Here is a 13,195-nt window from a genome sequence, read left to right on the forward strand (position 1 = left end):
ATCACTTGAACCCAGGAGGCAGAGGTTGCAGTGAGTCGAGATCACACCATTGCACTCCAGCCTGGGTGATAGAGTGCGACTTCATCTCAAAAAAAAAAAAAAAAAAGAAAAGAAAAAAAAAGAGTTCCAGAAGTAGACAGGGCTGGAGTTGGAACTGGGAGGAAAAGATACTCATCCCTTCTCTCCAGGTACTTCTGTGATGCAGGTGACAGCCACGGATGAGGATGATGCCATCTACACCTACAATGGGGTGGTTGCTTACTCCATCCATAGCCAAGAACCAAAGGACCCACACGACCTCATGTTCACCATTCACCGGAGCACAGGCACCATCAGCGTCATCTCCAGTGGCCTGGACCGGGAAGTGAGTGGCCCTTAGGGAAAGTACTGCCTACCCAGACTTGCCCAGGCTGGGAACTGACTCTGAGAGCAGAAGCTCCTATCCCTGCCCACAAAGCCCAAGGCAGAACAGTGAGGACCCACGTCAGCTGGGATGGCCGCTGCTGGGTTCACATGCCATGCCCCTGGTTCCTTGGGCCCGTGGCCTGCTGCCAGCCAATCTTGTTAAATCTTCTCCAGGGCTGGGAGGCAGCTGTAAAATGCCTACTTTTGGTATTTTCTGTAGGTTTTCTCATTTCCTCTCAGAGTGGCTCACTTAGTGTGCACATTACCCAAATTGGTCCCTTATGTGCCACAAAGTAGAATTAGCTCCATGGATACTGGATTTGATGCCTGTTTCCTAATTGATACCTTTATCCAAATCCTCACTCAAAACTCTTATTCTGAGGCCAGGCACAGTGGCTCACGCTTGTAATCTCAGCACTTTGGGAGGCCAAGGCGGGAGGATCACTTGAGGTCAAGAGTTCAAGACCAGCCTGGCCAACATGGTGAAACCCTGTCTCTACTAAAAATACAAAAATTAGCTGGGCGTGGTGGCGGGCACCTGTAATCCCAGCTACTTGGGAGGCTGAGGCAGGAGAATCACTTGAACCTGGGAGGTGGAGTTTGCAGTGAGCCAAGATCACGCCACTACACTGCAACCTGGGCAACAGGGCAAGATCCTGTCTCAAAAACAAAAGCAAGACTCATTCTGGAGCAGTTAAGGGTCAGGGGGCGATGCCAAGGCTTCCCTAGGACAGGCCCAGGAGAACTATTTGGATCACTCGTTCCCTCTCCAACAGCATCCTCTGCTTCTGTTCTCCTGGCAGGGGGTGAGGGGTGGTCAAGGAGTCAGTCTTATGATAGGGAGAGATCCTCCTCCCCATCCATACACCCATGAGCCAGTGCTTCCTGGAGGTCAGGGGAGGGACCCTTCAGATTAAACTCACAATGGGCTTCCCCTCTCCTCTTTTTCTCCCCAGAAAGTCCCTGAGTACACACTGACCATCCAGGCCACAGACATGGATGGGGACGGCTCCACCACCACGGCAGTGGCAGTAGTGGAGATCCTTGATGCCAATGACAATGCTCCCGTGTTTGACCCCCAGAAGGTAATGCCCCTTCCTCACTCAGTCCCTCATCAGATAATGAAGGACCAAAGTTTGCCTTTCTCAGGAAACTGGAACCAGTCTATATTGCTTCAAATGCCAGTCTCAGCTCTATGGCTTTGTGACCTTAGGAAAACTACCTAACCTCTCTGTGCCCCATTTCCTAATCTGTGAAAAGGAGATAATGATAATACCTGCTGCATTGTTCTGAGTTTCAAATGAAATAATCTGTGTACGTTTCCTAACATGATGCCCTAAAAGAAGTGCTTGATATGAAAATCTTTGTTGATTTGAAAACATATTTTTCTTGTACCTACACCTGCCCATCTTTTCCCAGTGAATGCTTGCGTACCTCCAAGGCAGAGGACTCAGTGCCAATCAAGGTGCCAATTACATCCTCCCGCTTCCATCTTTAGACAACTCTGAACGTTAATTAGGTCTGAATAAAAATTTGTAATGAGGCCAGGCGCGGTGGCTCACACCTGTAATCCCAGCACTTTGGGAGGCCAAGGCGGGCAGAACACTTTTGAGGCCAGGAGTTCAAGACCAACCTGGCCAATATGGCAAAACCCCGTCTCTACTAAAAATACAAAAATTAACCAGGTGCAGTGGCATACACCTGTAGTCCCAACTACTTGGGAAGCTGAGACATGAGGATCGCTTGAGCTTGGGGGGTGGAGGTTGCAATGAGCCGAGATCACACCACTGCACTCCAGCCTGAGCAGCAGACTGAGACTGTCTAAAAAAATAAAATAAAAATAAATAAATAAATAAATTTTTTGTTCCAAGCAACTGATTTTCCAGTCTTTGTCACATGTCCCAGAACCTCCAAAAAATTCCTGTTCAGTGCCCCAGCCCATTCAGGCACCTAGCCCTTCTTGCCACCTTCCTTATTCCTTTCTGATCTCAGCTGGATAGATAGCTACACGTGGCAGGGGCTTGGGCATGCAAACCCGTGAGATTTCTGGAACATCAGGCCCCTGCGTGTAGGGAAAGCAGGCACAGGATTGGTGTGGTCTGTGCCAGCAGCTGTGAGGCTGCTGCTGGGGACATCCTGCCGCTGTGTATACCCTGAAACCCCGCAAAGTGGGTGGGTGGTCCAGGAAAGGGTAAAGGCATGGGGATCCCCTGAGGTTGGATGGAGGCTTCTCAGCCTCTGGAGTAGGACAGTCATTCTCTGCTCTGATAGTGCTGTGCTTCTCACACTGACAGTACGAGGCCCATGTGCCTGAGAATGCAGTGGGCCATGAGGTGCAGAGGCTGACGGTCACTGATCTGGACGCCCCCAACTCACCAGCGTGGCGTGCCACCTACCTCATCGTGGGCGGTGACGACGGGGACCATTTTACCATCACCACCCACCCTGAGAGCAACCAGGGCATCCTGACAACCAGGAAGGTGAGTCAGTTCGGGCCTCAGACAATGGCTATACCTGGGGCAGTCAGGTCTGCAGCCTTCAGGATGAGGAGCCACTGTCTCCCGTGGGCTAGTCCAGGAATCGTACCAGCCCAGTGGCTCCCAACACTGTTCTACCACTCTTGTGTTGGGAAGTCCCTTTGTTCAAACTAAATCTTACCCAGGAGCCCACTTCATAAATAGGTAAGAGTCACTGATCTAATTGAAGCATATCAGTGGAGCCTCCTCCCAGACCACAGTGTCCAATAGCTGCCCTGAATCAGTCTCACATAGAGAGTCCATTTTATTGAAATCCATGTTGACTTTGCATTTACTCTAAAACTCATGTCTAGGTGTTTAGATAATAAAATGTTTTGAATCACTGAGGCACACTCTTGCCTCTCAAAAAGTCTCTTTTTTGTGTGTATGTATTTTTGTTTTTATTGGGGTATAGGACGTGGGTTGGGTCAAAAAGTCTGAATAAGGCTGGGCGCAGTGGCTCATACTTATTCCCAGCACTTTAGGAGGCTGAGGTGGGAGGATCACTTGAGGCCAGGAGTTTCAGATGAGCCTGGTGAACATAGCAAGATCCCATCAGCACTAAAAAAGAAAAAAATGAAGATGGACCTAATCTTGCATCAGTTTCTTTTACTTCCTGGTTTACTATGAAGAATGATGTGGTTTGAGAAGCAGGGTATAAAATATTGTATGAAATAATATATTTTAAAGACTGGGGTTTGCTGTCCTCTTTTCTGCAACAAATACTTTGTAATGCCACTTCGACATTGTTAAACGATGTGAAATGAAGTTCATTTATAATATAACTAACCTAACTCAGTATTTCTAAAAATAGAGAATGTCCTAACTAAAATAAAGAAAAAATCCAGACCGGGTGCTGTGGCTCACGCCTGTAATCCCAGCACTTTGGGAGGCCGAGGTGGGTGGATCACGAGGTCAGGAGATCGAGACCATCCTGGCTAACATGGTGAAACCCCGTCTCTACTAAAAATACAAAAAAATTAGCTGGGCGTGGTGGCAGGCGCCTGTAGTCCCAGCTACTTGGGAGGCTGAGGCAGGAGAATGGTGTGAACCCGGGAGGTGGAGCTTGCAGTCAGCCGAGATCACACCACTGGACTCCAGCCTGGGTGACAGAGCAAGACTCTGTCTCAAAAAAAAAAAAAAAAAGAAAATCCAGCCTGGACAACATGGAGAAATCCTGTCTACACTAAAAGTATAAAAAATTCGCTGGGGCCGGGCACAATTGCTCATGCCTGTAATCCTAGCACTTTGGGAGGCCGAGGCAGACAGATCACCTGAGGTTGGGAGTACGAGATCAGCCTGGCCATCGTGGTGAAACCCATCTCTACTAAAAATACAAAGATTAGCTGGGCGTGGTGGCACATGCCTGTAGTCCCAGCTACTGGAGAGGCTGAGGCAGGAGAATCGCTTGATCTCAGGAGGTGGAGGTTGCAGTGAGCTGAGTTCGCATCACTGCATTCCAGCCTGGATGACAGAGCGAGACTCCGTCTCCGAAAAAAAAAAAAAAATAGCTGGGTGCGGTGGCACACACCTGTAGTCCCAGCTACCCAGGAGGCTGAAGTGGGAAGACAGCTTGAGCCCAAGAAGGTCGAGGCTGCAGTGAGCCATAATCAAGCCACTGCACTCGAGCCTGGGTAACAGAGCAAGATCCTGTCTCAAATAATGGTCTCAAGCAATCCAGCAGCCTTGGCCTCCCAAAGTGCTGGGATTACAGGCATGAGCCACAATGCCAGGCCCCCCAGTTTTCTCAAACATCATCACCACCACTCCACTGGGAACCATTGATCTAGGGCTTATTAATACAGTTACCTTTAGGATGGTCTGAGAGTCCCCATTAGATGTGCACTCAGGAAACACGGGAGTGTTTATGGGACAGAGAAGGGGCAGCACTGTTGCTAGTGAGGGCCTCAAGCCCCTCAGTATTGGCGTTTTCCTTCTCACATCTCAACTGTACTGCACAGGGCCTCCTCTCAAAATGGTGGTCCAGGTCCTTCTTTCTCTTCTCTCCTAGGGTTTGGATTTTGAGGCCAAAAACCAGCACACCCTGTACGTTGAAGTGACCAACGAGGCCCCTTTTGTGCTGAAGCTCCCAACCTCCACAGCCACCATAGTGGTCCACGTGGAGGATGTGAATGAGGCACCTGTGTTTGTCCCACCCTCCAAAGTCGTTGAGGTCCAGGAGGGCATCCCCACTGGGGAGGCTGTGTGTGTCTACACTGCAGAAGACCCTGACAAGGAGAATCAAAAGATCAGGTACTCAGGAGCTGGGCTCAGTGAGCAGCATGTACTGGCACAGTTGGTGGGTGGGTGATCATGGCCAACGTTTGTTCTGATTACCATAGAGATTGTCAAATAGGAATATCCCTCCTGCATAGGTTCTCTTCTTCCTACCCTCTTTGAGGCTGAAGACTGAATAGGGGTTTGGGGGCAAGTATTTCTCACTCTGTCATATATCCCTCCTGGGACTCCTGCACCTGCTGCTTTAGGTCCCCGTTTATGGGCGAGGTGCATTTTCCATATGATCCTGCTTAGGAGCCCAGAGGCCATCTGCCAGTTGGTATGAGGAGGCCCTGAATGATGACATCAGAATTCTAAATATTCTGGATGTGACTCGTCTCAACTTTTCCTCTCCAGCTACCGCATCCTGAGAGACCCAGCAGGGTGGCTAGCCATGGACCCAGACAGTGGGCAGGTCACAGCTGTGGGCACCCTCGACCGTGAGGATGAGCAGTTTGTGAGGAACAACATCTACGAAGTCATGGTCTTGGCCATGGACAATGGTGAGAGCATCCTCCCAGCCCTCCCACAAGGGCCACTTTTGGTTCTCAGGTCACATGACACAGCACAGCATGTTTCCTCCACAGGTGGGAACATGTGTCAAGGAGGGCTATTTGCAAACCAATCCAGACGGTCAAAGGGGTCTTTCAGAGGAGTCTTTTAAAGACTGGTCCTAGGCCGGATGCAGTGGCTCATGCCTGTAATCCCAGCACTTTGGGAGGCCAAGGCAGGTAGATCACCTGAGGTCAGGGGTTCGAGACCAGCCTGGCCAACATGGTGAAACCCCGTCTCTACTAAAGATACAAAAAATTAGCCGGGTGTGGTGATGTACACCTGTAGTCCCAGCTACTCTGGAGGCAGAGGCAGAAGAATCGCTTGAACCTGGGAGGTGGAGGCTACAGTGAGCTGAGATCGTGCCACTGCACTCCACCCTGGGTGACAGAGCGAGACTATCTCAAAAAGCAACAACAACAAAAGACTGATCCTAAGGACTGGCCATGATTCCAATTTCCCTAAAACCCAAGAGTTGGGAGGGAGCCAGGTGTGGTGACTCAGACCTGTAATCCTAGCACTTTGAGAGGCCTAGGCAGGAGGATCACTTGAGCCCAGGAGTTCAAGGCTGGCCTGAGAAACATACAGAGACCCTGTCTCTACAAAAAATGAAAAATTAAAAAATAAGAGTTAGGGCCGGGCATGGTGACTCAAGCCTATAATCCCAGCACTGTGGGAGCCCGAGGCAGGTGGATCACCTGAGGTCAGGAGTTCTAGACCAGCCTGGCCAACATGGTGAAACACTGTCTCTACTAAAAATATAAAAAATTAGCTGAGTGTGCCGCCTCCCAGTTCCCGCATCAGTGGCCTGCGCAGGGCCCTTGGGGCGAATTGCAGCACGCCTCGGGGCGAGCGGCAAGGGCTGGGGTGAGTGCACCTGCACCCAGGCGGTCTTTTCACATGTCGCCAGGGTCAGACCGCAGGTCTCTCCTTGCGGCGCTACACAAGAGCAGAGTACGAGTCTGAGGCGGAGGGAGTCATGGCAGGACAAGCATTTAGAAAGTTTCTTCCACTCTTTGACTGAGTATTGGTTGAAAGGAGCGCCGCTGAAACTGTAACCAAAGGAGGCATTATGCGTCCAGAAAAATCTCAAGGAAAAGTATTGCAGCAACAGTAGTTGCTGTTGGGATCGGATTCTAAAGGAAAGGGTGGAGAGATTCAACCAGTTAGCGTGAAAGTTGGAGATAAAGTTCTTCTCCCAGAATATGGAGGCACCAAAGTAGTTCTAGATGACAAGGATTATCTCCTGTTTAGAGATGGTGACATTCTTGGAAAGTACGTAGACTGAAATAAGTCACTATTGAAATGACATCAACGTGAAGCTGCCCATTCCACTGAAGTTCTGAAACCTTTCATCATGTAAATAATTTCCATATTTCTCTCTTATAATAAACTAATGATAACTAATGACCAAAAAAAATTAGCTGGGTGTGGCGGCACACGCCTGTAGTCCCACCTACTCAGGAGGCTGAGGCACGAGAATCACCTCAACCCAGGAGGTGGTGGTTGCAGTGAGCCGAAATTGTGCCACTGCACTCCAGCCTGGGCAACAGAGCAAGACTCTCAAATAAGTAAATAAAACATCAGCATTAGGAGAGTCCCTTCAGCCTTAGTTTTTGGTTCACTGGGTCCTGAATTGGCCTGTCAGTTTTCCCTTGTGATTGATTGCTAGGGGCTGACTGGAAAGTGCCATGACAGATTAGTGATGCCACACCATAACAGATGGGAGGTTACGACGTAGTTGTCACCTCTGGTTGACATGTAATGAACCAGGACCTGCAGGCAGGTGAGAGGTTGCAGCAGGGCTGTGAAGGGAAGCTTCCCTGAAGCTGATCGACAAACACTGGAGTAACCCTGAAGTAGCCGGTAGGTTTCGCCTTGTGGTTATAGTGGCTGTCTGGATGAAGTGGCTGCAACTGTGTCATGATAGTTAGTAATGTCTGCTGTGGATAGAAATGAGAATGATGACCCAATTGGCATGTACATGCCATGTATTGGAAGCAAGGGCATGGAAGGTCTTGAGAGGTGAGAGCTGGGCGGTAAACAGGAGCCCCCCTGAGGCTGACTGGGTGGGTCACAGGGAGCTCATCATATGTGTCATTACAAACAGGAAGCTCTCCCACCACTGGCACGGGAACCCTTCTGCTAACACTGATTGATGTCAACGACCATGGCCCAGTCCCTGAGCCCCGTCAGATCACCATCTGCAACCAAAGCCCTGTGCGCCAGGTGCTGAACATCACGGACAAGGACCTGTCTCCCCACACCTCCCCTTTCCAGGCCCAGCTCACAGCTGACTCAGACATCTACTGGACGGCAGAGGTCAACGAGGAAGGTACCTGAGTGAGTGGTGGTAGCGGGTGGGGTGCCAGCCCCACTGGTGGGCATCTGCCCCACACCAGGATTCTGCACACGTTCCTATCCTAGCATCTTGTGGGCCATGGGGACAACGGTCTCCTCTAGAACCTCAATCAGATGCTATTTATTAACCTGGTGGAGGTCTTTGAAATTCCACAGGACCCCTAAAAGACCATTCTAGCCCAACCGCCTTCCTGTGTAGATGGAAAAACTGAGGCCTCGAGGAATCGAACCTACGTAGAGCATGTGAAGTGGACCTGGCACAGAGCATGCTCAGTGAGTGTTGGCTATGATCACTGTGCTGGGTCCTGACTCTCGCTATGTGACATGGGCCAAGTCACTCCCTCCCTCTCGAGGCCTCAGTTTTTCCATCTACACAGGAAGGCGGTTGGGCTAGAATGGTCTTTTAGGGGTCCTGTGGAATTCCAAAGACCTCTACCAGGTTAATAAATAGCATCTGATTGAGGTTCTAGAGGAGACCGTTGCCCCCGTGGCCCACAAGATGCCCACCACACCCGGCTGCGTTATGGCTTTAAAAATAATGTTACGGCCACACGCAGTGGCTTACACCTGTAATCCCAGCACTTTGGGAGCCTGAGGTGGGCGGGTCACCAGGTCAGGAGTTCGAGACCAGCCTGGCCAATATGGTGAAACCCCGTCTCTACTAAAAATACAAAAATTAGCCAGGCATGGTGGCGTGTGCCTGTGGTCCCAGTTACTCGGGAGGCTGAGGCAGAAGAATCACTTGAAGCCGGGAGGCGGAAGTTGCAGTGAGCCGAGATTGTGCCACTGTACTCCAGCCTGGACGACAGAGTGAGACTGTCTCAAATAAAAAAAAATTAAAATGTCACTAGGGTTTTTTGTTTTTGTTTTTGTTTTTGTTTTGAGACGGAGTCTCACTCTGTCTCCCAGACTGGAGTGCAGTGGCACAATCTCAGCTCACTGCAACCTCCGCTTCCCGGGTTCAAGCAATTATCCCTGCCTGAGTAGCTGAGATTACAGGTACCTGTCACCATGCCCATCTAATTTTTGTATTTTTTAGTAGAGGCATGGTTTTGCCATGTTGGCCAGGCTGGTCTTGAACTCCTGACTTCAGGTGATCCTCTCGCCTTGGCCTTCCAAAGTGCTGAGATTACAAGCATGAGCCACCACACCTGGCCTATCAGGATTTTAATCTAGGCAGTCTCACTCACCATGGTGTGGAAAATAAAAAGCATAAGCATTATGGCCAAAACCCAGTGTTATTAATACCTGTAACAGTATTGATCAGTATTGATAACCTGGTTCTTGGCTTTAATTTCATTTTTCTGTTTGCCCTTGTTCTGTTGTCAGGGAAATTAATCTAGACTCTACCCCATGTGACCTCAGGCTAGTTACCTGACTCCCTAAGCCTCAATTTCTGCATTTGTAAAATGAGGATAACAGCAGTTCCCACCTCTTAAAGCAATGGTGAGGATCAGGGTAGGGCCTGGCACTTAGTAAGTGCCCATTTAGCTGGGCAAGGTGGCTCATGCCTGTAATCCCAGCACTTTAGGAGGCTGAGGTGGGCGGATCACGAGGTCAAGAGGTCGAGACTGTCCTGGTCAACATGGTGAAACCCTGTCTCTACTAAAAATATAAAAAATAATTAGCCAGGCGTGGTGGCACATGCCTGTAATCCCAGCTACTCAGGAGGCTGAGGCAGGAGAATCACTTGAACCTGGGAGGTGGAAGTTGCAGTGAGCCAAGATCGCGCCACTGCACTCCAGCCTGGGTGACAGAGCGAGACTCTGTCTCAGAAAAATTAACAAAGAAAGAAAAAGTGCCCATTTAGTCACCACTGCCATCATCATCAACAACTGAGAAATCAGCCTTATAGGATGGCAGAGATGTTTTAGTGACATATACCCCATGTTGGCCACTCCACATGGTCGACTAGTTGTTCAGACTGGAGAGCTGTCTCTGCCTCCTGGCACTAAATGGGGACAGAGTGGATTCTGCCTTCTGGCCCTTTGACTAAGAGGAGCCCAGCGAGAGTGCAGAGCATTTTAACTTGAAATCTGTGCTGAGATAGGCTGACAACCCGGGGAGGGAGTGGGGGTAGAAACGTGGGGGTTGTTTTTGATTGCCCCAGTGATTGGGGGCACTACGGGCATTTAGTGGTAGAAACCCGCAATGCTGTGGCAAATCCTGCATGATGAAAAAACTTCCACACAGGCTAACAGCTCCCTTCTTGAGAAAGTTGAGTCTAAACCAAAGGCCTTTCTTTAAAGAGGCCACTGATATTATGTTCGTCACCCACACACATAGCCCCTTCTCCACTCTGGGATTGCCACGCAGTCTCCCCCGAGTGGTGCCCAGTGTGCAGGCTGGGCTGGGCCTGGCTTCTGCTCTGTGGTTAGCCTGCCACCCCCTGGGCCTTGGAAGGCCAGTTAGCCCAATACCTGCTGCAGCCTCATTTCTGACGTTCCTGCATTTGTGTGATCACTAATGCTGTGATAACACAGGTTAGCATCTGATCTGATCTGCTCAACATTAGCACTTACATAACCAAGTCATGTGCGTTTAGTTTTATTAATAATTGAATGCGGCCTGGCGCTGTGGCTCAGGCCTGTAATCCCAGCACTTTGGGAGGCCGAGGTGGGGCAGATCACCTGAGGTCAGGAGCTTGAGACCAGCCTGACACAAAATCCACCTCTGCTAAAAATACAAAAACTAGCTGGGTGTAGTGGCGCAAACCTGTAGTCCCAGCTACTCCAGAGGCCGAGGCAGGAGAATCGCTTGAACCCATGAGGCAGAGGTTGCAGTGAGCTGAGATCGCGCCACTGTACTCCAGCCTGAGTGACAGAGCAAGACTGTCTAAAAAAAAAAAAAAATTGAAGGCCGGGCACCGTGGCTCACGCCTGTAATCCCAGCACTCTGGGAGGCCGAGGAAGGTGGATCACGAGGTCAGGAGTTTGAGACCAGCCTGGCCAAGATGGTGAAAGCCTGTCTCTACTAAAAATACAAAAATTAGCCAGGCACGGTGGCAGGTGCCTGTAATCTCAGCTACTCAGGAGGCTGAGGCAGGAGAATAGCTTGAACGCGGGAGGCGGAGGTTGCAGTGAGCCGAGATCACGCCACTGCACTCTAGTCTGGGTGACAGAGCAAGACTTAGTCTCAAAAAAATTGAATGCTTAGTTGGAAATGTGGGTGTTTCATATAAGATTGGGCTAGCTATCAGCTGCTCTGCCTATGGAGTAGCCATTCTTTATTCCTTTACTTTCTTTTTTTTTTTTTTGAGACAGTCCTGCTCTGTCGCCAGGCTGGAGTGCAGTGGCATGATCTCAGCTCACTGCAACCTCCACCTCCCAGGTTCAAGTGATTCTCCTGCCTCAGCCTCCCAAGTAGCTGGGACTACAGGCACGTGCCATCACGCCTGGCTAATTTTTGTATTTTTAGTAGAGACGGGTTTTCACCATGTTGGCCAGGATGGTCTCGATCTCTTGACCTCGTGATCTGCCCGCTTCGCCCTCTCAAAGTGCCGGGATTGCAGGCATAAGCCACTGCGCTCAGCCCTCCTTTACTTTCTTAATAAAGTTGCTTTTACTTTAAAAAAAAAATGGGTTAGCTATCTTTCAGGAAGAATATTCTTTTTGAAGCAAAAAAACAGTGTAGCAGCCAATGATGCAAAGAAGTTATTGGTCCTGCATGACATGGCTTTTAAAACTTCATGTTATAAAAATACTGTGATTATTGATTTTTTTAAAAGTAAAATGACAAATTAATTTTTCTATCCCAATAATCCTTTTCAGTATGGTGAATTTTGCTTTAGCCAAAGATCAGCTTTTACTGCTATTTTCCAAAGTGTGCTTGTGGAGTATTTCTCTGCATTGCCCACATGTGGAAGCCGTATTCTCAAACTTTCTTCATGGTGTACTCAGATCCCCGCACTGATGGTTCCCACAGCTAATCAATGATCTGTTCACTCCAGGTGACACAGTGGTCTTGTCCCTGAAGAAGTTCCTGAAGCAGGACACATATGACGTGCACCTTTCTCTGTCTGACCATGGCAACAAAGAGCAGCTGACGGTGATCAGGGCCACCGTGTGCGACTGCCATGGCCATGTCGAAATCTGCCCTGGACCCTGGAAGGGAGGTTTCATCCTCCCTGTGCTGGGGGCTGTCCTGGCTCTGCTGTGTGAGTACCAGGCCCCCACCCCCTCCCTGAGGATGGGGAAGTTGAAAGACTGGATTCTACCTTGAGCTTTAACTCCTGGAACTAAGAGGCCACCAACATTGCCCGTCCACTCCTTAAACATTTTTTTTAAGACAGGGTCTCACTCTGTCACCCAGGCTGGAATGCAGTGGCATGATCTCAGCTCATTGCAACTTCTGCCTCCCAGGCTCAAATGATCTTCCCAGCTCAGCCTCCCAAGTTCCTGGGACTACAGGTGTGGGCCACCACGCCCAGCTCATTTTTGTATTTTTTGTAAAAATGGGGCCTCACTATGTTGCCCAGGCTGGTCTTGAATTCCTGGGCTCAAGCAGTCCACCTACCTTGGCCTCCCAAAATGCTGGGATTACAGGTGTGAGCCACTGCGCCCGGTCCACTCCTTAAACTCCTAATTCTAGGAGCATCAGTCAATCAGTAGGTCTTTCTGGGGCTTGTGGAATGTACCAGGCTTCGGGGATACAGTGGTGAGCAAACAGACTCGGCCCTGCCATCAGGTCATCTGGAGGGGCCCGCACAGTGGTTCTGAAAGGGTGGTTTCCAACAGCATTAGCATCACCAGGAATTTGCTATTATTAGAAAGGCAAATTCTCAGGCCCTGCTCCAGACTTACTGATTCAGAAATTTAGGAATAGAACCCAGTAATCTGCATGTTAACAAGCTCCCAAGGCATTCTGATACATGCTAGAGTCTGCAAATTCCTGGTCTAGTGGGAGGAAATGTTTAGTTAAAAACAAATTTCTTGGCTCTAAAGATAGAACCTATCACAGTTGTTTTTTCCACATTTTGACTTGGTCTTAATATAGACAACACACATCGTCAGTCAGAGATCAATCACATGAATACAACAAGAACATGCTCTTTGCTGGGTGCAGTGGCTCACACTTGTAATCCC

The 13,195-nt window shown here is 49.5% G+C and overlaps 1 protein-coding gene and 1 pseudogene across 3 annotated transcripts in view; both read left to right on the forward strand.

Moving 5' to 3' along the window:
- Positions 1-13,195, forward strand: part of CDH3 (cadherin 3) — a 54,168-nt gene that overhangs the window by 34,775 nt on the left and 6,198 nt on the right. For 2 of the 3 annotated variants that reach the window (XM_004057869.5, XM_055366265.2), the window contains exons 7-13: positions 189-364; positions 1,362-1,490; positions 2,700-2,885; positions 4,933-5,174; positions 5,556-5,701; positions 7,861-8,085; positions 12,061-12,267. In XM_004057869.5, the coding sequence (XP_004057917.4) occupies positions 189-364; positions 1,362-1,490; positions 2,700-2,885; positions 4,933-5,174; positions 5,556-5,701; positions 7,861-8,085; positions 12,061-12,267 (1,311 nt within the window). The remainder of the gene's footprint in view (positions 1-188; positions 365-1,361; positions 1,491-2,699; positions 2,886-4,932; positions 5,175-5,555; positions 5,702-7,860; positions 8,086-12,060; positions 12,268-13,195) is intronic. The other variant, XM_055366264.2, reaches the window with a different exon arrangement.
- LOC101144814 (10 kDa heat shock protein, mitochondrial-like) lies at positions 6,576-7,356 on the forward strand (annotated as a pseudogene).

This window comes from Gorilla gorilla, chromosome 18, assembly GCF_029281585.2.
Source record: "Gorilla gorilla gorilla isolate KB3781 chromosome 18, NHGRI_mGorGor1-v2.1_pri, whole genome shotgun sequence".
Classification (NCBI taxonomy): Eukaryota; Metazoa; Chordata; class Mammalia; order Primates; family Hominidae; genus Gorilla; species Gorilla gorilla.